Source organism: Talpa europaea (genome assembly GCF_964194135.1).
Source record: "Talpa europaea genome assembly, chromosome: 9".
Classification (NCBI taxonomy): domain Eukaryota; kingdom Metazoa; phylum Chordata; class Mammalia; order Eulipotyphla; family Talpidae; genus Talpa; species Talpa europaea.
In genome coordinates this window covers 5422568-5445091 of record NC_140076.1, presented here as the reverse complement: position 1 = coordinate 5445091, position 22524 = coordinate 5422568, and the positions used below count along the sequence as shown (strand labels likewise).

Below are 22524 nucleotides of genomic sequence, written 5' to 3'. Positions count from 1 at the left end.
CTGTTCTGCTCCCCACTCTGTCTCTGGTGAATCCTCTCACCTTTCCACGCAATTGACCTGTACCCCGGTTCTTAGATAAATAAATCTTTAAAAAAAAAAAATAACAAGAAAAGTTTGTAAGTTTGGAAAACTGAGCTCCTCCTCAGTTTGAAGGGTGAATTATTAAGCAGCCTTTGAAGGGGAAGAGTGTGAGTTCTTAGCCCGTCAGCTCACGCCATACCATCTAGGGCACTCATAGGGTACCGAGAAAGTTAGTTGTCTGAGTTGTTCCTATCCAGGTTTCTGGTGAGAAGAAAGAAAGTAAAATGTCCTCAACAGGATGTGGATGTGGGCTGCCCCTCACTTTTGCAAGTGACTTCATTGCTGTGATCTTACTTACGCTTTGCAGGCCTGTTTTCCCAGGGCAAGAGGACAGGGGCCTGGGCAGCCAGCCCCCTGCCACTTCCTCACTGCTCAGTAGGTGGTGCTCTTCTGCTTACATTAGAACAAAATCAAGCCCCCTGCATGTTGAAGAAATCAGAGTCCTAAGATGAAGAATGCCCTCCCCGCACCACCACTTCCACCACTGGGGAGATTGTCATGTTGCAGGGCTGGGCAGATGCGCTGCTCGGTAGGCGCCACAGTGCCCAGGGTGAATGCTGCTGTGAGCTGACTTTTCCCTTTACATCTGTAGCGCCTGAGAGAGGAAATGGAAGAAATCACGCAGCAGCAGTTGGTACACGACAAGTACTGCAAAGATCTCATGGGCTTTGGAACGAAACCTCGCCACATTACCCCCTTCACCAGTTTCCAGGCAGTACAGCCCCAGCAGTCAAATGCCTTGGTGGGACTGCTGGGGTACAGCTCCCACCAAGGCCTCATGGGATTTGGGGCTTCCCCCAGCCCAGCGAAGTCCACCCTCGTGGAGAGCCGGTGTTGCAGAGACTTGATGGAGGAGAAATTTGATCAGGTAAGTGGCAAAGTGCCCGCTTCTCTGCTCCCAGACAGCACACCTCCCTTTCCTTCACCACCCCCTTCTCCTTGGTCTCTCAGGTGTGCCAGTGGGTGCTGAAATGCAGGAATAGCAAGAACTCACTGATCCAAATGACAATCCTTAACTTGCTGCCCCGCTTGGCTGCCTTCCGACCTTCTGCCTTCACAGGTAAGGCTGTCCCTGGCCGAGGAAGAGGTTGTTGCCCATGTAAGTGATCACACAGAGCGGTCCCAGCAGGTATGCCCACTTCTCACTGGGCACCATGCCAACCATGGCTCATGTCTGCTTCCCTTGCCTCGTGTCCAAGGTCAGTGATTTCTAGCTCAGGTGTCCTACAAATGCTTGAGGCGGCAGACGCAGAAACAGCCTGAGTCTGTAGGCAGAGAGGCAGTTCTGGAGTCAAGCGGGTTTTGGTAAGTGGAGGCCACCAGATTCATAGAAGAACTTAGCAGAGGCCAAGGGTTGGGCAGTTTGGGCTTAGATTCTACGCAGCAGCCTCTGTAGGCCGGGAGGGTTTGTCACTGTCTTGTTTCCGCCCCTTGACCAGAGGTGGTCACTCCGCTGCCCCTGGTGACCCACAGAGCAGAAGGACCAGGTGTTTCAGAGGGAGGTTTCACTGATGACATAGACTGCGTTCCCATATGCGGGCCCTATTCTCACTGCATAGTGACTCCCTGGCTCCTAAAGCTGGTCTTGCTCATATACCAGCTCGGCCCTGGGCCTTCCCGGGTTACTCCAATTGGAAATAGTCTTCCTCTTCCGGTATAACCCTCAGCTGTGGAAAGGCTTTGGTGTCAAATCTGGGGTGAATCCTGCTGTGTTCCTTGGCTGTGAGGGTTTGGGTGGTGATTTGACCTTTCCTGTGCCTCCACCTCCTTACTTGTAAAATTAGAGTAACAGTCCCCACCCTGCAAGATGAACTGCGTTGATGCCTAAGCCCCTTCCCTCAGTGCCTGGCACAGAGTAAGCCCCAGTAACATGGAAACTGTTACTGCGTTATTACTGCCCCTCTAGCTCTTTCAAATCCATTTTAAAATAAAGTAAAACTTAAAATTATGAGAATACTCCAATTGCCTGCTCATGCTTAATGTCCGCGTGTCACCTGCCTCCTTGATGGTCCCACCTGGACCATCTTTTTGCACATGGCCTGTGCTTCACAGTCAAGTATTCAGCACCAAGTGGGAGCCAGGAGAGTAAGTGGAAGGCCAGCCTGACCTGAGCAGACGCCATCCCCACCACAGTCTCGTTTCACACCACCCAGCCCAGATGGAACAACAGAAGCAATGCAGCGAAGTGTTCAGTGTGCTGTGTGGAGAATAGAACATGTTGAGTAAGGACGAGACAATTAGCCACGTAAAATCCCTGAGCCACAGAGACATGCTATAATGAAAACCACTCGTGTTTTTCATTCTTCCCCACCTGGTAGCCAGCACCCCTGTTCTTTTTTAATGACCAGACGTGCCCCTGCTCAATGGAGCTTTAAATGATCATGGGTTGAAAGTCTGTGGTTCAGAAGAAACTGATAACTAGGCCAAATGTGATCAAAGTCAGGCGCGTTGTGGAAGCAGTTACCTAGTGAGTTCAGAAGACTGCCTGGCAGCGGGACACGGAGGCTCAGAGGGCCCCCAGGTTTCTTCTTTTGATGTGGGGTTTTGTTGTTTTATTAAATTATATACCAAAATATGTCACTGAAATTCAGCCTGGGCTGCCTCAACGTTCAGACCTCACTGGAAAAGAGCCCCCTTGCTTACAGCCTGCACTTTGGGAGTCACTGCGTGAACTTCCTCATGACGTGTGCTGTGGGACTATCTGAAATCCCTACCCCAGGATTGGCTGGAATCCCTCAGTGTCAGATCTGATCTCTGAGGTGCCAAGTATGAAAAAGGAAATTACGTTTTTTATTTAACCCATTTCCTGCTGAAATGCCATGCCCCTCTCTGCAGAGGCCGCATTTTTCTTGTTGAGCCATTCTGATGGAGGGTGGTGTCCCCGTGTCTTCTGACGCAGCATGCTGTGTTGTCATTTGGCCACGAGAGCTAGGGGAGAAGACACTTGTGGCCAGGTGCGGTGACAACTGTACGGCAGTCAGTTCGCCGTCTCCTAAGTGTGCTTCTGGGAGCCCTCTGCACCCCTCATTCTAATGAATACGTGTTCTTGTCGCCTTTGCTGTTACGTGTGCGCTGGGGCGCCCAGACTTGAGACTAGCAAGTTAGAAGAGAAGAAACAAGAGAGACGAGAACCAGGACACACCAGCCTTCAGAGGAGTAATAACACTTTAGCTTAAATTGCCCAAGAATCGCCTACCCATGCACATTGGCTTCTGTAAACTTAATGAAAATACACAAGTGGCTTTCCAAATTACAGTCTAAATCTTATTCTATTAAATATAACGATAACAGAAATCTCTAGGTAATAGCAAAGTGATTTCCAGGGCTAAGCTCAATGAAATAGTCTGTTTATTGCAAACAGTTTTCAATATCACTTTAGATTTTAAGATAATATAAAATAGTTTAGGTGGCCCTCTCTTTGTTCTTTAACAAGATTTAGCATTTATTTCGTAAACAAGAGCATGTGATCTTTCCCTGAAAATACAATGCTAACAGGAACAATTTTGTGATAATGTTTTAGAGACCCTTTAATAAGTTTTGTTTTCCTTTTTTTTATTAAAGAGGGAAACTATCTTAATATTTCTAAAAGTTGAGCTGAGGAGTGATTGTCAAGCAAAAGACTTTCATCAGTACATCTTCTAAATTTTCTTGACATCTTTCCAACAGAAAATTCTTAATTTATTTTTCAGTTGAAGTGTCTTATCAGAGTTCTGGTCTTTGATACAGAGACCAGCCTGACCTTGAACCATATACTTTTTCTTTTCTGTGCCCAGATACCCAGTACCTCCAAGATACGATGAACCACGTCCTAAGCTGTGTCAAGAAGGAGAAGGAACGGACAGCAGCCTTCCAGGCCCTGGGGCTCCTTTCTGTGGCTGTGAGGTCTGAGTTCAAGGTCTATTTGCCTCGTGTGCTGGAGATCATCCGAGCAGCCCTGCCCCCGAAGGACTTTGCCCACAAGTAAGCATCTCTAGTGTGACTGCACCTGCCACCCATTCAGTCAGAGAGGAAGGATGCCCATCCCGCTTCCAGGAAGTTTAATCTGGTCTCGGCCTCAGTAACCCCTGGGGAACAGCAAATGGCATAGTTCTCACTTTCCTGGATGAAATGACATCCAGGCGTATATTTGGGGTGTATTAGATGCCAGTGCTGTTTTCAGTATTATTATACACTGGGCATCCCAGTTTTACACTTCTCTCGGCTTTCAAGGGTCTTGCTTTGATATGAGACCCAAAGAGAGGAGTCCTGGACTGGAATTGAGGACACCTGAGAGTCATCTTTTTTCCTTATTGCTCAAGTTGGATAAGTTAGTCCACTTCTTGCAACCTCCCAGTGAATAAGATAACAAGAGATGCCTGCCGTGTCCTGCCAGATAGGGAAGACAGGGCAGCCTCTCTAAGGCTAGGCACTGGGGCTGGAGTTGCCTTGCTCCCTGCTTTGGTCACTCCCTGCTTCGGTCGCTGGATAAGCTCGGAGCACAGCATTGTCATCATCGGGAGGGATATCGTCTTCCCACGTGCTGGCTGTGCCCGTCACGCTGGTCCCGACTGAACACGTTGCTCAGTTAGCTTCCTAGCTAGGTACCCTGGCAGCATGGCGCTAACCCACTGGTGAGAATTCAGAAAAGGGCCCCTTCCTCAAGACACTCGCCTGCCATCTGCTGGGTGGTAGTTTTAACGTCACAACTCTACAGTGTCCGCAGTGCCGTGGATCCCCGCACACACACGTGGTGGCCTTGCCCGGTGACTCACCCGCCTTGCCCTGGGTGGTTTTGAGGTGGGACAGAGCAAAATGTTGTCTTTCTAGCCTAGCCGCTCTGTGGTTCTCTGCAGGAGACAGAAGGCAATGCAGGTGGATGCCACCGTGTTCACCTGCATCAGCATGCTGGCTCGAGCCATGGGCCCGGGCATCCAGCAGGACATCAAGGAGCTGTTGGAGCCCATGCTGGCGGTGGGACTGAGGTGGGTGTCGAAAACCTAACCCCCCCTTTCTGTGCTAGCACAAGGGTTGGGCCATGGCGTTGGGACTGTATTCAAATAGCCAGACCTGGTTGTTTAGGCATTAAATGGGACAGGCAGGAGAACTCCATAAACGCAGTGTCTCAAGTCCCAGTTGCTCTGTGATCTTAACTGTTACTTTTAACTTCCCTGAGCCGTAATTTTCCCATCTGAAAAGTGAGTACAATAACCAACTCAGTTCCTGATTGTTGTGAGGGCAAGTGGAAGATTTCACGAAATAACTACTCTTAGTGCAGTGCCTTGAACATAAGAAGTGCTCAGTGTATGCAGCTGTTAGATTTATTATCGGATAAATTGCTTAAGTTCCCACACTTTAGTGCTCCTCATCTATAAAACGATGTTCTCAGTCTGCTTTCCAGATTGCTTATTGAGATTGCTTTCCAGATTGTTTATTGAGACTTGGTCTTCTTGGTGACTGAATTACATTAAGCAAGTTCTTCCCTTGGTAAAAACCAAAAGCTTGCAGATTATCACTTTGAAACCTTTGACCAGGCCAAGAGAGTTCAGGACATTTAGACTATTTTATAGTCTCCTTTCCACTTTAAAGACCAAGCAGATGGGGGGCCCAACCCCCTTGCTGGACAGCAAGGGCTGTTTCTTCCTAAGAGTAGACCCCCCTGTCGTGTGCCCAGCCCCACGTGTGACCAGTTTCCTTCCCTTCAGTCCTGCCCTCACTGCCGTGCTCTATGACCTGAGCCGGCAGATCCCGCAGCTGAAGAAGGACATCCAGGACGGACTGCTGAAGATGCTGTCCCTGGTCCTCATGCACAAGCCCCTCCGGCACCCAGGCATGCCCAAGGGCCTGGCACACCAGCTGGCGTCCCCCGGCCTCACCACTCTCCCCGAAGCCAGTGATGTGGGCAGCATCACTCTTGCCCTCCGAACGCTTGGCAGCTTTGAATTTGAAGGTAAGAAGTTGTAGTGACTCTTGCCAAGGTGGTAAGTGATCCTGGGAACCTCGAGGAATAAAATTAGAGGGTGTTAGAATTCCTGGATCTCGCTAGGGGTCCTTGAGACAGTAGCTGATTCTCGATCAGCTTGTCCTTCCCACAGTGCACCCTTTCCATGCATTGTTGATTCCTCCTCTTTTGTTTCTTCTGTCCCATACTGAATTTGGGGGCAAATGGTAATCCAGAAAAATATTCTTTAATCCAAGGAAATAACGTCTCAGAGATGGAAACGTCAGAGATAGAGCCGCTTCCCCACCTCCCCGAGCCGAGGTGGTTTTATTGCTTTAAAATGTGTGAGCAGGGGCTTTTGGGCGTTTCCAGTTTTATGGTGGCTTGAGTTCTAAGAGTGTTGCAATGTGTTTAGAATTCTAAGCTGAGGATGGACTCATATTAATACCATAGGGACACATATTTCAGGAAATAAAAATGGATACTTCTGAAATTTAAGGTGGTGTTGCTTGTGTTGGTCAAGGCCAGCGGGAAACAGGCCAATACAGAAAGCCTAAACGGCCCTCAAAATCCTGCAAGCCGCCTGTCGTCCCCCAGTGCAGCTCCTCCACTGACGTTCACTGCCACCCAGGATAATTCATTTCTCATGAATAGAAAGTAGCTATATTTAAACCCAGCTTACATCAGACTCTTTTTGGGATTTAAATCTGGGAACTAAAATAGATGTATAAATTTCATCACGCATTGCTGACTGTTTGGAAAACAAAGGACTGGGTCACAATCAAATAAAATAATTTATTCTTTGAAAGGACTAGAGAAAGGATTCAGGTCAGGGGATGTCTTTTCCTCTCTCCCAGCTCCTCCTCTGCCTTCCATCTGCCCTTCTGATTGGAAGCCCATTTGTTGCCTCTTTAAGAGAAGAGTTCTGGATCAGTATCTTGCTGGCCAATAGCCTGTTGAAACTTGACTTAGTGGCCATGAAATAGAAAATGCACTAGTAAGTTGCTGACCTACTATCCAAAGCAGCAGTTTATTTTGTTTTCTGCATGCCTTTGTATCCAGGTCACTCTCTGACGCAGTTCGTCCGCCACTGTGCGGATCATTTCCTAAACAGCGAGCACAAGGAGATCCGCATGGAAGCTGCCCGCACCTGCTCCCGCCTGCTCACGCCCTCCGTCCACCTCATCAGCGGCCACGCTCATGTGGTTAGCCAGACTGCCGTGCAAGTGGTGGCAGATGTGCTCAGCAAGCTGCTCGTGGTCGGGATAACAGATCCTGGTAAAGTTTCTGAGACAGAAGCATCTGGGGAAGTGAGCGCGGGGCCTGTGGGAAGGAACTAATTGCGTGCATGGCCTCTCTAGGGACCGTCAGCCTCAGCAAGCTGATGTCCAGCTTTCTCTACAAGGAGGGCGTTGGTGTAAGATAATGTCTTCAATTGTGTAATCTCTGCTCCTATGAGTAGAAAAAAGGCCAGGTTAGGGGAGAGAAAAGTATCTGGAATCCTCTCACTAGACTCTGGAGGTAGAGGTAGAAAATGGCAGAGGGCTGGAGGCTGAGATCATTGAAGAGGCTCAAAGGCTCAATTACTCTTGCAGACCCTGATATCCGCTACTGTGTTTTGGCATCCCTGGATGAGCGCTTCGATGCACACCTGGCCCAGGCAGAGAATTTGCAGGCCCTGTTTGTGGCCCTGAATGACCAGGTGTTTGAGATCCGGGAGCTGGCCATCTGCACGGTGGGCCGGCTTAGCAGCATGAACCCAGCCTTTGTCATGCCTTTTCTACGCAAGATGCTCATCCAGGTAATGATGGGACGTCAGCCCTAGAGGCAACAGGCGGAGGACTCTCATTATGAGAGCTCTTTGCCAAAAGAGTGGAGAACCAGGAAGGGGGAGAAAGATTGAGGTACCTGGTAAAAGCGACATTTGGCTCCAGGAGTCTCCACGAGCTTCCCCAGCTTTAGGATCACGGGGCTTGTGCTTATTTCCTCTTATGCGTCGTGTGATTTTTGCCACCAGGGGACCCATCAGCCCGAGACTCAGCTTCTCATACAGCTCTTCTGGCAAATCATTGGCAGCTCCATTTTGGGTCCCTTTTCCCTTAGCCTGCTGCAGGTGGCTCCAGTCTTCCCAGCACACCTCTTTCCTTCACGTTCCTGCTGTGCTTGCTGCTGCCAAGTATGAGAATGGTGCCAACATTGTTTCTCATCCTCATTGCCCCTGGCACCAACTTTCATTCTTCCATAATATGAGATGCCAAGCTAAGCGCTGGGACTAGAGCTTGAAGCTGGTTCAGGCTGGCATTGCTGCTAGCGCTCGTGAAGTATTCAGTTCCTGCTGCAACGCACCTCCCCGGGCACGCCCTCTGGCCTCCCTGTGAGTGATGTGTGCTCTTGCCCCCCCTGCCCTGAGTTATTTCCACCCACCTCTTCTGGATCTTAATCTGGCTCACCAGTCATTGCTTGTCCCCCCACTTTCACCCTGTCCCTCCCTTGCCCTCTGCTTCCTGACCCTCCTCCTGGGTTTCTTTTGAAATAAACACTTCATAAATGCAAAGAACCTAAACATAGAAAATCGTTAATATATACCTTTCACCTAGAGAAGTGTCTTGTATTCGCGGCTTGTCATAATGAAAGTAACTAAATTTATCATCAAATTTTATCATCGGAAGGTTGTACTTACGTATGTGTACTCTGTTTCTGGTCCAGTGGTTTATTCCTTTAACTGCTGGCCTGTGTTAGGAGGGCTTCTCTTTTTAAGCCTTTAAAGTAACTCAGGTTTTGGGAAGGAAAAGAATCACTGCTGAGCCCGCCAGCTCATACTGTGTTAAATGTTTAAGCACGGTATAGGAGCATATTCCAGTGAGGAGATCGGTCTGTTCAGTCAACACATATTCTGAGTAGCTGCTCTTTTGCAAGTACCACTGGGCACTGGACATCGGTGAACACGCCAGGCTTGGCCTGGGGCCTTAAGAAGCTAGTTGTGAGCGATTAGGACACTCATTTTCCTGTTATCAGGGAATGTGAAGTATTGGTAAATGGATTTGCCGTGTACTGAATACAGCTCTGAGATACCAAAATTTTAATCACGTTTTCTTGCTTTTAAACTTTTAGGCAAGTTGTCCCAAGTTGACTTGACATTTTCCTGCCTCAGTTAAGGGACGTTACCGACATTACCGAAGTAATGCTTCGGCGTTTTCTTGATGTCATCATCCTCAGGGTGGGCGGTGGGGATTGGTGTAGTGCAGCAGTGCCCTCTATTTCTGGAAGGGAGTTTGGGGTTCTTTAATTTGACCCTGCATTGCCCCAGAGAGCTTGCCCTCCTTATGGGGGCCCACTTCCTGCAGTCAGCCATCTCTTTGCTGCTGTGGGTCTCTTCTTAGTTTCCTGCTCAGTCCCTCAAAAAGAGGCTGCTGAGGGGATCCAGAAAGTCAGGATCATAAAGTCAATAACCTAAGACAAAATATAGTATTAAATTGTAGACTCCTTTGGGTAGCAGAGTTGTAACGCAAGCTTTGTTGTCTCGCTTTCCTTACTGTTCGGAGACTTCCCTCTGGCAGCTTCAGCTCTCCCGCAGGCTGTCTGTATTAAGTTGTCTGTGTCCACGAGTGTGATGTGCTGCTTTGCTGCTGTCTCAAGCGTGTCAGTCAGAAGAAATATAGTTATCTCTGCTCATTGGGGTCCAAGGGGATTCTGTTGAAATGGTCCCTAACTATTTGGGCTTATCTAGATGTGCCCAAAACAGCTATCGAGTATCATTTTTCTTTCAACTACATAGCTGTTCTGACTGTGCTTTGATTTCTTTTGTTATTTATAGGTCCTCTCAGTGATTTGCTGTGTGGACCAAGACTTTTCACCCAAAAATCCCTCCCTTCAGTCTTCATTTCTGCAGAGCCCCCCTCAGAGATGTCCCTGCTACTTTTCTCAGCCTCCTCTGCCTGGGCTGCACTGGTAGCTGTGCTCTGGAGAACACTGTGGGGCCCTGGGTGTGTGACAGCAGGAAAGGGGCTTCTTCCACAGTGTTCTCCCCGTCACAGCCGTATCCAGGACTTGGGTGAGCTGTAGAGATGTCATCCCTGCTGGTGGAGTGTTTAGCAGCTGCTGATCTGCAGTGGTGTTCTGGGTCTTTCCCCTAGTCTCCCGCCACATTTTCTTTTTTGACACAGCTTCTTGCTAGAATTCCCTCCGCCATAGCGCACCTTTCTCCCCTGCAGATTTTGACAGAGCTGGAGCATAGTGGCATTGGAAGAATCAAAGAGCAGAGTGCCCGCATGCTGGGGCACCTGGTCTCCAACGCCCCCCGACTCATCCGACCCTACATGGAGCCTATTTTGAAGGTAACTCACCAGAGATGAAGGGACTGGCACTTGCTCTTACCCCAGCAGTGGCAGCACTCAGGGTGCTGCAGTGGGAGTGCCGCCGTGCTCCCTGGTGGGCTGGACAGAGTAGATTTCTTGGTCCCAGGGTCAGCAACAAGGCCACATCAGGCACTCAGTGAAAGAAGACCAAGAATCTCATCTCTGTTGGAGAAAGGCTTTCCTTTAAGCGATAAGCTGTGCTTCAAGCACACCCTCGAATACGCTTAGAAAGAATAGGGGCATAAGGTAACTGCCCCAGAATAAAGAAACATGAGCTTTCAAATGTGAACATGTTAGGGTTGTATAAATCTTTCATGACTTACCTGGGCCAATGAACACATGAATGGAGCGCGGGAAGTGCTCCTAAACGGTGGGATTCCCAGCGCTCTCATAGGCCGGACTTGTGCTCAGTATGGAGACGAGCTTGAGAGAATCCACATTCCAGAGCAACCCTGAACTCATAAGGTCTAGATGTAATATATCAGTGACTGAGATGGTCTCTTGCTTGGGTGACTTTTCTTATGTAACAGAAAGGTTTGCAGTTGATTCTGTTCTGCATGCGTCTTCTCATACTTTTTTTCCTTAGGCTTTAATTTTGAAACTCAAAGATCCGGATCCTGACCCAAACCCAGGCGTGATCAATAATGTCTTGGCTACAATAGGAGAGCTGGCCCAGGTACGGGGCAACCGCTTTTCCTGTAGGGAGGAAAGAAATGTGTTTAGCCTCTGAAGAAATCAAAACACTTCTAAATGCCATCATTTCTAATCTCATCTACCACCTTCCTTTCCTTTGTAGGTTAGTGGCCTAGAAATGAGGAAATGGGTTGACGAACTTTTTATTATCATCATGGACATGCTCCAGGACTCCTCCCTGTTGGCCAAAAGGCAGGTGAGTAGGACAGGCCCCGTGAGACCTGGTCTCTCTCCATCCCCCCAGCTGGTGCCTGCTGCAGTGCAGGGTACATAGTAAGCGCTCAGAAATACTTGTTGAATGAATAAAAAGAAGAAAGACTTTGAATCAGGATTATCTGTCCTCCTGACCTGGAGTCACTTTCAGTGTCAGTGCTGACCTTGCCATTTCCTCTGCGCAAAAGAAAATCAGCTCCTCTATCAGAGCCCCACTCCCAGTGGGAAGAAGCCAGCCTGGGCTCTTCCTGGGGAGGCAGGCAGCCCTGGTTCATCCTCCCCACCCTGGCCCCACTGTGGTCACGGGAGGTCACTGGGTGACTAGACTGAAAGAAAACTGTCTTTAGCTCCTTCCAAGTCAGACTTCTGTTTCTGTGCAGGATTTACAGGGGCTGTGGATTTCCTTTGAGAAAGGTGGGAAGGTTCTTTTTCTTATGACCTAGTGATTGTTGTAGGCTGTGCTTAACAGTCTTGTTTCAATGCTCTAACTCTTGGGGTTTCTGTTCGTGGTTAGTGTTTTATTGGAAATTCTTTTCTCATCATATCCTCTTCAGGGATGTCATTTAACAGCATGCTATGAAGCTTTCTTTTCTTGCTCACCGGCTCAATGCACCCTGTCACCTTTTCCCCGTCCAGGTGGCCCTGTGGACCCTGGGGCAGTTGGTGGCCAGCACTGGCTATGTGGTGGAGCCCTACCGGAAGTACCCCACTTTGCTTGAAGTGCTGCTGAATTTCCTGAAGACCGAGCAGAACCAGGGCACACGGAGAGAGGTAGGAACAGGCAGACTTGGTCTGTAAAGGCTTTACCAAGAGAACAGAGCAAGGAGGTGGGTGGCGTAAACACGTGCTGATAGTACTTATGGGCTTCCTGTCCCCCCACTCGGATATGTGCTGGTTGTCACAGGATGTGAGAATATCTGAGAAACCTTGTGATGGGAGGTGATGGTGAATGTCCCCCCATTCTCCTTGCCCCCCAGGCTATCCGTGTATTAGGGCTGCTGGGAGCCTTGGACCCCTACAAGCACAAAGTAAACATCGGCATGATTGACCAGTCCCGGGACGCGTCCGCTGTCAGCCTGTCGGAATCCAAGTCAAGTCAGGATTCCTGTAAGTAGAGGGGGCCGTGAGGCGCTCACTGCATTTCTGCCTCACCAAACCCTCGTCGCCACGTCTAGCGGGACCCTCAAGCTGGGCACCTGTGGCGTTACAGCTCATCGACCCACCGCACAACTCCTGAGTGACAAGTCCATGGTTCCCCCTGAGTCACAGTAGGGAAGCTGCTTCCCGGAGGGCCCGGGGCCTCGGCCTGTCTGGACTCGTCAGGTTGGGCTAGTGCCTCTTGATGCCAACGAGAGAGGAGCTACTACCTCGTCACCTCTGCTTCTTGGGTGCCTTCTATTCCTGAGGCCCCTGAGGAGGAGGCAGCAAGTTAGTCTTCCTTCTGACAGGGAAATCCGAGGCAAGATTCGGGGGCGTCGACAGGCTTAGTGGTCAAAAACCAGGGCAGTTTTTCCCGCAAGTGGCCTGGCCATAGAGCTTCTTTGCCTTTGGATGAGCAGCCTGAGAGACTGAGTAGGCTATGGGGGTGCAGGGGGTGCAGGAGAGCTTTCTACACTTGAACCCATCCAAGTAGGGCCTGAAATTATGAAAGTTTGACAGAGCTCACACTATCATTCCAGAAAAATGTTGTGTTCCCAAAAGAGGTCATTTATCTCTATACTGTACAGATGGGATCAAATTGCTTCTAGTTTGTTTTTTAGTCCATCAGAGAAGTGCGCCTTTGGGGGTCCTCCATCACACCCATCCCTGCCAGCACAGTCTAGCCATGTCCCCGGGCTCCTCTAACCCAGCTGTGCCAGCCAGCCAGTCTCTTGCTGTTCCAGGTCTTACCTCCTCATCACATCGTCCACGCCCCTCCCTCTGTACCCCTTGCTCCCCTAGTCCTGGAGATCCATATTGTTCACACCAGGTAGCATTTGCCACTGACTTGTCAGAATACCCTAGAGGGACCAAGCAGCTGCTGAGCAGATGTTTGCCTAATTTAATTCCCTTTACTTTCATTTGGGGGCATAATTATTTTTATTGATGGTTTCAGCTCTGAAGCTGTAAACTGTAATGGTGAGAAGCTAAGTTAAACGTAGCGATTTGAAGAAAACCCATCCTGTGCTGTTCTAGGCCTTTGTGATTTAAGTAATATGAAAGCCAAACACTGTTCAGACCTTGACTTTGAGCCCATTCAGTGCTTCCCAGTACAGCCTGCGCTCCCTGTGGCGGCAGTGGGCAGCAGAGGGGAATGCTCACGTCTGCCAGGAGGTTTCTTGCTGGTGGGTGACAGAGTCCTGGCATGTACAGCTCGCGATTCTCACCCCATTTTGCTGCAGCTGACTACAGCACCAGTGAGATGCTGGTCAACATGGGGAACCTGCCCCTGGACGAGTTCTACCCGGCCGTGTCCATGGTGGCCCTGATGCGCATCTTCCGAGACCAGTCCCTCTCCCACCATCACACCATGGTTGTGCAGGCCATCACCTTCATCTTCAAGTCGCTGGGGCTCAAGTGTGTGCAGTTCCTGCCCCAGGTCATGCCCACCTTCCTGAACGTCATTCGGGTCTGTGACGGGGCCATCCGGGAGGTGAGTAGCTAAAGCCGCACCCCTCCTCCGCCCTGCTTTGCACCCCACTGCACAGAAGACACCTCTGTGCCTCTGCTTCCGGAGGACACACTCACTGGCTGTTGTGCCCAGCGCCTTTCCTCCCTCAACTTCCAGCACCTCGGGGCATGGGGTTCATCAGCTCAGCCGTGTTTCATGGCCTAGCCCCTTCCAAGTGGCTGATGAAAGGATGACCTGGAGGAGCGACTGTTGTTTGTTCCTGCTAATCTAGAATTCAAGCCAGGTGTCTGGTGCAATGTCCCACAATGTGGATTAGACTTCAGTCAGACATACTTAGTGCAGCTTCCTGAGGTGGCGCTACGTGCTGCTTCGTGGGTCTCATGCCATTGTCCCCATATTGTTGATCCTAAGTTTGCGCATATGTTTAAGTTGCTATCTGTCAGATTTCCATTGAAAAGTTACCTTTTTCCTTTTGTCACCATGAAACTCTCTTGTTCCTGTTCCCCAGTGGTTTCCCTGAGTCAGCTGTCATGCTGCTGGTTGCAAAGTAATGCCTGGGTGGGTCTGTCATCCCCTCGCTTTAGCACCTGAACTGTTCTCTTAGGTCACAGATTTTTCTCCTCTCCCTCCCTTCTCTCTCTCTCTGTCTCTGTCTCTCTCTCTCTCTCTTTGTCTCTGTCTGTCTCTCACCCTTTTCCCCGCCTCTCAAGCACAGAATATGCAAAGTCATTCTGTGATTTCTATGACCTGTAGCACTACTGACAGCAAACCTTCTAAAGTTTCAAGGTGGCATTGCAGGTCCTGCTGTTCTTAAAACATACCAGGGTGTGCAGTTGGCACCTGTGTTTAAAGGATACTTGAATTGGTTATTTTCCCTGTGTGATTATATATGCAATTTGAGGTACATTTACAAAAAGACAGTATCTTTTCAGAAATTATATATTCTAGCTTTACACCTGGAGTACAGAAGTATAATTTGCTTTTATACAATCAGCCTTAGTGAATTCTTGTTAATTCTGACAATTTACCTGTATATTTTCCCAAGTTTTTATTCTAGATAATCAGTCTGCAGAGAGAGAAAGAGAAAGCAAGGACACTTTTGTTTTCTCTCTTAACCTGTGAACCATTTGTTACTTTTCCTTACCAGAACATAGGGTTGACTAGACTCAGTGATACTGGAAACCTGTCTTATCCCTAATTGAATTGGGCCTACTGTTAAGATTTTACCACTAAGTTTAATGTTTGCTGTAGGATTTTGGTAGATAACTTTTTAAAGATTATAAACATTCTTTTGTGGTCTTAGTTTGCTAGATTTCTTAGTTTCTTACTTGCTGGATTTCTCAAATGCCTTTTTTCCCCCTCTTGCTGTGAATAGTGCAGGTGTGTTTTATTTCTGGGTGATCTTCTTTCTCATAGAATGGAGACCCATCTAAGTGTTTGCTACAATAATAATTAATATTAGTATTTTGCAATAACTTTGTAATTTCTTTCCAAATAAGATAGCATTTTAATCATTCGCTCATATGTATACTCTTTTTCTCCTTTCCAACTTCTTGTTATAAATATTTGTGCTTCTAGGAAACTGTAATTAGTCGTATAAATTTATCATATTTCAGTGTCCTTGACTTTGTACCTTTTGAGGTACCCTAGGAGTCCATTATTTGAGTTACACTAATATTTCACATCACAAGCCAGTAAGTATTGAGTTCTGAGGTGCTGTACAGATGTAACCATGATAACAAGCAAAAGTAACTTATAAATCAAAACAAAAAAGTCTACCTCCAATGAGGCTACCTTTTAAATATTTAAGATTATGGATGGGCGGGTGGATAGAGGGAATGATAGGGAAAAGCCTCCAGTATTTATCCTGCATTGCCAATGTCTGAATCTGATAGGACCAGTTTTATGTTGCTTTTTGTTGCTTGATCTAATTGACATAAAATGTTATATTAGTTTGTGTTGTACAAGATTATTTAATATTTATATATATTGCAAATGGTCACTATGACGTCTTTTTAACGTCTTTCTGCCATACAGAGTTACAAAATTTGTTTTTCTTGTGATGAAAACTTAACCTCTTAGCAACTTAGAAATATACAGTACAGAATTATTAACTATAGTCATCATGTACTTCACTTAGCAGAATACTATCCTGTTCTCTCTCTCACATACACACACACAAACTCACATTGATGTAGTTTTCTTTATTCATCCATCCTTGAACAACTGAGGTTATGTTGTGACTTTTTGTAAATACTGCCACAATGAACACATGGGAGTACATATATATTTTTGATTTAGTGTTTTTCTTTTTTTTTTTTTTAAGCTTTATTTATACAAGAACCAGGGTACAGGCCAGAGGTGTAGAGGGGTGAGAGGATTCACCAGAGACAGAGCGGAGAACAGAACAGGCAGAGTGACTGAAATACACTGCTGAGGGGAGCAGCGGGCGGGACAAGAGTGGTCTGCCGCACCATGTGGGTTGCTCCACAGCCGGCAGGGATCGAACCGGTGCTGCAGTGTCTGCGGATAGCTTTACAGCTCTGTGCTCAACCGCCTGCGCACCAGGGAGGCCCTGTGTTTTTATTTTCTTCAGATAAATACCCAGAAGGGGAATTGCTGGATATTATTGTAGTTCTAGTTTTTTTTTTTTTTTTTTAAGATTTTTATTTATTTATGCATACAAGAACTGGGGTACAGGCCAGAGGTGCAGGGTGTGAGAGGATTCACCTGAGACAGAGGGGGGAGCAGAACAGGTGGATCTACTGAAACACACTGCTGAAGGGAGCAGCAGGGGAGACAAGCTACGTCTGCTGCATCATGTGGGTCAGCTCCCCGGATGGGGATCAAACTCATGCTGCAGTGACTGGCGATAGCTTGATGGTGCTAGGAGTTTAACCCCTGCGCCACCAAGGAGGCCCTATTTTTCATTTTTTGAATAACTTTCAAACTGTTTTCCACAGTGATTACAGCAATTTGCATTCCTGCCAGCAGTGCCCAAGGATTCTCTTCTTTCCACATCCTCAACAGCATTTTGTTATCTTTTCGATCTTAGTCCACAGGGGTGAAGTGATGTCTCATAGTGGTTTTGGTTTGTGGTCCTTGGTGATAAGTGATGGTGATGAGTGATCTGTTGACTACCTGAATGTCATCTGGTGAAATGTCCATGCATATCCTCTGCTAATTTTGTAATTGGATTTATTTGTTTTTATTTTTTATTTTTTATTTTTTTTGCTATTGAGTGGTCTGAATTCTTTCTGTATTTTGGATGTTAACTCCTTACTGGATGTATGATTTGCAATTATTTTCTACCATTTTCTCTGAGTTGCCTTTCCATTTTGTTCATGGTGTCCTTGGCTTACAGAAGCTTTTTAAAAGTTTAGTATAGTGTCATCTGATACTTGCTTTCGTTCTTTGATTTGGGTGTCAAATCTAAAAAATCTTTGGCACAATCAAATACCTGTTTTTTCTCTGTTGTGGTGATCACATGGCTTTTCTCTTTCAGGGTGTTAATATATTGAGTTAGATGGACATATGTTCTGGTGTTGAAACTGTTGAATTCTTATGTGGAAACCATCTTGGTGATGATGTTTTGTTTTAGTACATTAATTTTATATCTAATATTTATTTGAATCAGAACCCCAAATAAGGTTTACACTTAGGTTGGTATATTTAATTCTTCTTTTCTTTCCCCCTCTTTTTCTTCATGCCATGTATTTGTGGAGGAAAACATATTGCCCTATAGAATTTCCCTTGATGGAGCTGACTGATTATATCTTCAATATGTCTTTTAACTTCTTTTTTTTTTTTTTTTATTTAATTAATTATTTATACAAGCACTGGGTACAGTTAGAAGCACAGGAGGGTGAGAGAATTCACCAGAGCCAGAGCGGGGAGCAGAGCAGGCAGAAAGACCGAAGCACACTGCTGAGGGGAGCAGCGGGCAGCGGGAGAGGTCTGTGCGCCATGTGGGACCCTCCTCCGGTGGCCGGGGAGCAGCCGGGGATCGAACCGGCGCCGCAGAGGCTGCGGGCAGCCTCGCAACCCAGCGTTCAACCGCTGCGCCACCGGGGAGGCCCCTTTTAACTTCTTATGAACTGGTTAGAGTCCTGATTGGGCTAGGGTTAAAGTTCCATTCTTTTGGCCAGAAGCAGCTCACAGGCAATACCGCATACTTACTGTTTCTACCTTTGGTGAGCTGAGACTTTCTAAATGATCTCCTAGTGGCGACATGAAGAATGATGAGGGAGACCCTGGTCGGTCCCTGACAAAGTCCCCATCAACCTTTATCCTGATCATTTTAGGGTTTGCTGATGATTGCTTCCTAGAGTCATTATTTGGTGACTGCAAAATGATTTTCTAATTATTCCTCCTGGATTATTAGCTAGAAATCACTTGTAAAGAATGTTATATCATCAACTTTTAGTTAATCTGGAGTACAGTCTGCAGGAAAGACAGAATGAGGGCAGGAGTCTTATATCAGTTTTTCAGAATAATGAACCAAGCCTCTTGCCAGCTTTTGGAGGTGACCCAGGCACTCACCCCAACCCTTTGCCTTTTTCTGAAGAACCATTATCCACTCAGGGAGTTGGTAAATGGTGTTTCTAGTCATTGGCGGCTCTGTTCTTTTTTCATAAATCTATCCATGCCAGACGACCTGACTATGTGTTCTATAGCTTGGCCAGGAGTCTTAGTCTTTGATTGCTTTTTTGCTTTCTGGCAAAAAACAATAATATAGTCTAAGGTTTATCCAGTACATTCCACTACTCCCCAGGAGGGATGGTTCCTCTGAGTGGGCTGAGAGATGGTGCTCGGGTGCCACTCGTTGCTCCTGGCGCGCCATCAGTCCTCGGTCCTTCCAGTAAACAGAACCCTGAAATCTTATTTTTAGGAAGAGGAATAATAAGTCATTGCAGTCCTGACATTTCCAATTCAACTTTACGATTAAAGAGCCTTTACTACTTTGATTTTATACTAATATCTCTTATCCGTTACACTGACATATTTAGTTCCCTGGTTCTGACATGTGCATAATGATGTGCTGCAGCTTGCAGAGATACATCTATATGACTCTCGTAAACATACGAATAGGAAGTGACCAGTATAAGTATTAACAATGAGATTACTTTTGCAGCTCAGGAAGTGCTGCAGGGTTTTTTTTTTGTTTTTTTTTTTTTTAGAGATTTATTTATTCATGCATACAAGAACTAGGGTATAGGCCAGATGCGCGGGAGGGTGAGAGGATTCACCAGAGAAAGCGGGGAACAGAACAGGCAGACTAACTGAAACACACTGCTGAGGGGAGCAGCGGGTGAGACAGGAGAGGTCTGCCGCGCCATGGGAGATTCTCCCCAGCCAGCCGGGATCAAACCTGCACTGCAGAGACTGTGGACAGCTTCACAGCGCTCAACCACCTGTGCCACCAGGGGAGGCCCAGTGCTGTAGTTTTTGTTGTTGTTCTTGGGATGTGCCCTCTTGGGGCTACACACCAAGCACTATGTTTAAAGCTCCTTGAAATGCTTCTCTGAGTGATTGTGCAGCCAATTTCGTGATCGTTAAATTCATTTGTTCTTGTTTATTTAAAATTTTTAGAAATTTCTTTGAGCATTTTTGATTTAATTTTCATTCTAGTTCTGTAAAACTTAAACGTAGTTCCAGGGCCAAACTTTACAATATGATATATTCAGCAGAGTCTCGCTTCTCTTCCCTTCCTTGTTTTTTTCTTCCTGGTATTACTTGCTGATGCTGTAACAAATTGTCACAGCCTCAGTGGCTCCAACAACACACATTCATTATGTCACAGCTCAGGAGGGCCTGAGTTCCTACAGGTCACCCCAGACTTAAACCCCCGTGTCATTTGGACAGCAGTCCCCTCTGAGGGCTGCAGGGGAGAATCTATTTCCTTGCTTTTTCTAGTTCTAGGGGCTGCGCCCATTCCTCAGCCCTCTTCCTCCATTCACAGGCAGCAACTTTCTCTGAACCTTCTTTTGTCACCAGGTCTTTCTGTCTGACACTGCCAGGGACTAGTCTGGGCCCACCTGGAAACCTCCCATCTCAAGGTCCTGAGCCTTATTAAATCACAACTTCGTAGGCCGCCCCCCTTGTCACATATGATGATTTCTGCTCGGGTTCTAGGGTTCTACATGTTTCTGGGGTACTGTTATTTGCTTCCCACTCTTCACCTAAGGTGGTTGGGGATTTGAGTTTTTTATCACTTTTTGTCTTTTCATCTTTTGTTTTTGAAAGTGTAAGGACATACAGGGCCTCCCTGGTGGCGCAGGCAGTTGAGTGCTGCACTGTGAAGCTGTCCGCAGCCTCTGCAGCGCAGGTTTGATCCCAGATGGCCGGCGAGAATCCCACATAGCGAGGCAGACCTCTCCTCCCTGCTGCTCCCCTCAGCAGTGTATTTCTTCAGTCTGCCTGTTGTGCTCCCTGCTCTGTGTCTGGTGAATGCTCTCATCCTCCCACACATCTGACCTGTACCCCAATTTTTTAATTTAAAAATTAAATTAAATTTTAATTTAAAAATTAAAAAATTAAAAAAAAAAAAAAGAAAGTATAAGGACATATATATACCCCACCTTCCTTCCTCAGAAAATAATATAGGGCCTCCCCTGGTGCCGCAGGGGTTGAGCGCTGGGTTGGAAGCTGCCCGCAGCCTCTGCAGCGCCGGTTCGATCCCCGGCTGCTCCCCGGCCACCTGAGGAGGGTCCCACATGGCGCGCAGACCTCTCCTGCCGCCCGCTGCTCCCCTCAGCAGTGTACTTCGGTCCTTCTGCCTGCTCTGCTCCCTGCTCTGGCTCTGGTGAATTCTCTCGCCCTCCCGCGTTTCTGACTGTACCCAGTGCTTGTATAAATAAATGAATAAATCTTTAAAAAAAAAAAAAAGAAAATAATATAAACTCTATTTTATGAGCCCTGCTTTTTTTTATTTTTATAATTTAGCGGCCTGTCAAGGAGTTCATGCCTTAACAATATACTGAGAATATCTTTTATGTTCACGTGGTACTGCCTGTGTGAACACTAGGAGCACAGCTATTCACGAGTCCCTACTGAATGTCTCTGTTCTTTCCAGAACTTTGGTCTTTAAAAAGTCCTGAAATGAAAAGCTGTGTGTAAACGTCATTTGCACCACTTTTTCTTCTTGCACTTGACGGGCCTCACTTTTTACATTTAGATCTTTCAGCTCTTTGAAATATGTCCCTATGTACAGTTTAAGGAATGGAAGTAATGTTATCTGTTTCACTGTTAAAATGTTGACTTACAGAACTTATTTAGCAAAGTCTAAAATAAAATTAATATCTCTATCTTTTGCCAAAACATACAAAAATTTGATTGCTCAAACTGCTTTCCTCCCTGCTTATGTTATTCTCTTGTACCATCTTTTTAAACCACCAATTAAATTATCACTGCCGTTCTGTGCAGAGTGCTTGTTTACAGTCATCCACACCTGTCATTTCATTTCTTCCTGTCTCCCATCTCAGCTTCCTCCTGGGATCATTTTCTTTCTTCCTGAGGCAAATTCCTTTTGCGAACATCCATTGAAGTAAAGCTCTGTTTATATTTCACCCTCTTTTAAAATCTTCATTTAGAGACCACTGCTCCGCTGTTTTCTGATTTCTTTTGTTGTTATTGTAAAGCCACAATCCCTTCTTACTTTACTTAATCTCCCTTTTCTCTGACCGTTTCAGAAACTTATCATTGTTTTTATTGCCCTTAAGTTTAACTCTGTGTATCTAGATGTGGACTTCTTTTTCTGATCCTGTTTGAGATTTGTAGATTTTTTGAATCTGAGGACTCCACCCATCTGTTTTTTTCCTTCCAGAATCTGATTTGACATACAGATTTTTTTTGTAGTCTTAGAGTCTCTTTGTTTCTTGTCCATGTTTTTCATCTTTGTCTCTCGGAGATAGAGTTTGTATATTTCACGTCCATTTTCTGTTGGCTAATTCCACAGCTGTGCCTTTTTGGCCCATCATTAGTCTTCAGTTTCAACTAAAGACTAATTTAGTTTCAACTTTTATTTCTAAAGTTCTACTAGGTTCTTTCAAATATGCTTAGTGTTGTCTTTGGGGGCTGTGTGTTTGTGTGTGTGTGTGTGATATTGTTTCTTACTAATTGTTTTATTGCCACTTTTATGCCACAAAATTCACTCTGAAGTTGCCTGTCTTAGAGAGGATTTGCATGTCTGTATCTGCCAGGTGATCTGGGGGAATTTTAAGTTATTTTCTGGGCATAGGGCTTCTCAGGCCACACAGTTTAACCCTCTAAACCTAAGAATGACTTAAAATTACAAACTCCTAGGGGAGACTTTCCTTCGCCTATACCCCAAATCAAGACTGACAATCTTTTGTCTCCTTCTGCCATCGGGCGGGTTTGTGTGCATCCTTTCTGTCTCACGGGCTTTCCTGGCTTCCCTGTTATCTGCAGTGCCTGCTTGTCCTCCAGCATAGATTGTCTTCTCCCAGGTTTCCTATAACAAAAGTTTAACTAAAGAACCTTTGTAATTTGAGTCTCGGGTTCCTTGATCTCTGCAATGTACTCTGGGGGGGGGAACGCTGGAGACAGGTAGGGATGGCTCTGCTGAGGCGAGCCTGTACCACGTGGTGACCAAGTTCTGACCACTTTACAGTCCACTGGTGTCCCTGTCATTA

General features: G+C 46.6%; 1 protein-coding gene across 1 annotated transcript in view; it reads left to right on the top strand.

The window, feature by feature from the left end:
• Window positions 1–22524, top strand: part of MTOR (mechanistic target of rapamycin kinase) — a gene marked incomplete at both ends in the record, with an annotated part of 104939 nt that overhangs the window by 5380 nt on the left and 77035 nt on the right. Inside the window, 13 exons of the mRNA XM_084244066.1 lie at window positions 674–949; window positions 1033–1141; window positions 3855–4041; window positions 4914–5042; window positions 5763–6007; window positions 7061–7276; window positions 7594–7799; window positions 10210–10332; window positions 10940–11029; window positions 11150–11242; window positions 11896–12030; window positions 12237–12366; window positions 13641–13891. Coding sequence (XP_084100192.1) covers window positions 674–949; window positions 1033–1141; window positions 3855–4041; window positions 4914–5042; window positions 5763–6007; window positions 7061–7276; window positions 7594–7799; window positions 10210–10332; window positions 10940–11029; window positions 11150–11242; window positions 11896–12030; window positions 12237–12366; window positions 13641–13891 — 2190 coding nt within the window. The remainder of the gene's footprint in view (window positions 1–673; window positions 950–1032; window positions 1142–3854; window positions 4042–4913; window positions 5043–5762; window positions 6008–7060; window positions 7277–7593; window positions 7800–10209; window positions 10333–10939; window positions 11030–11149; window positions 11243–11895; window positions 12031–12236; window positions 12367–13640; window positions 13892–22524) is intronic.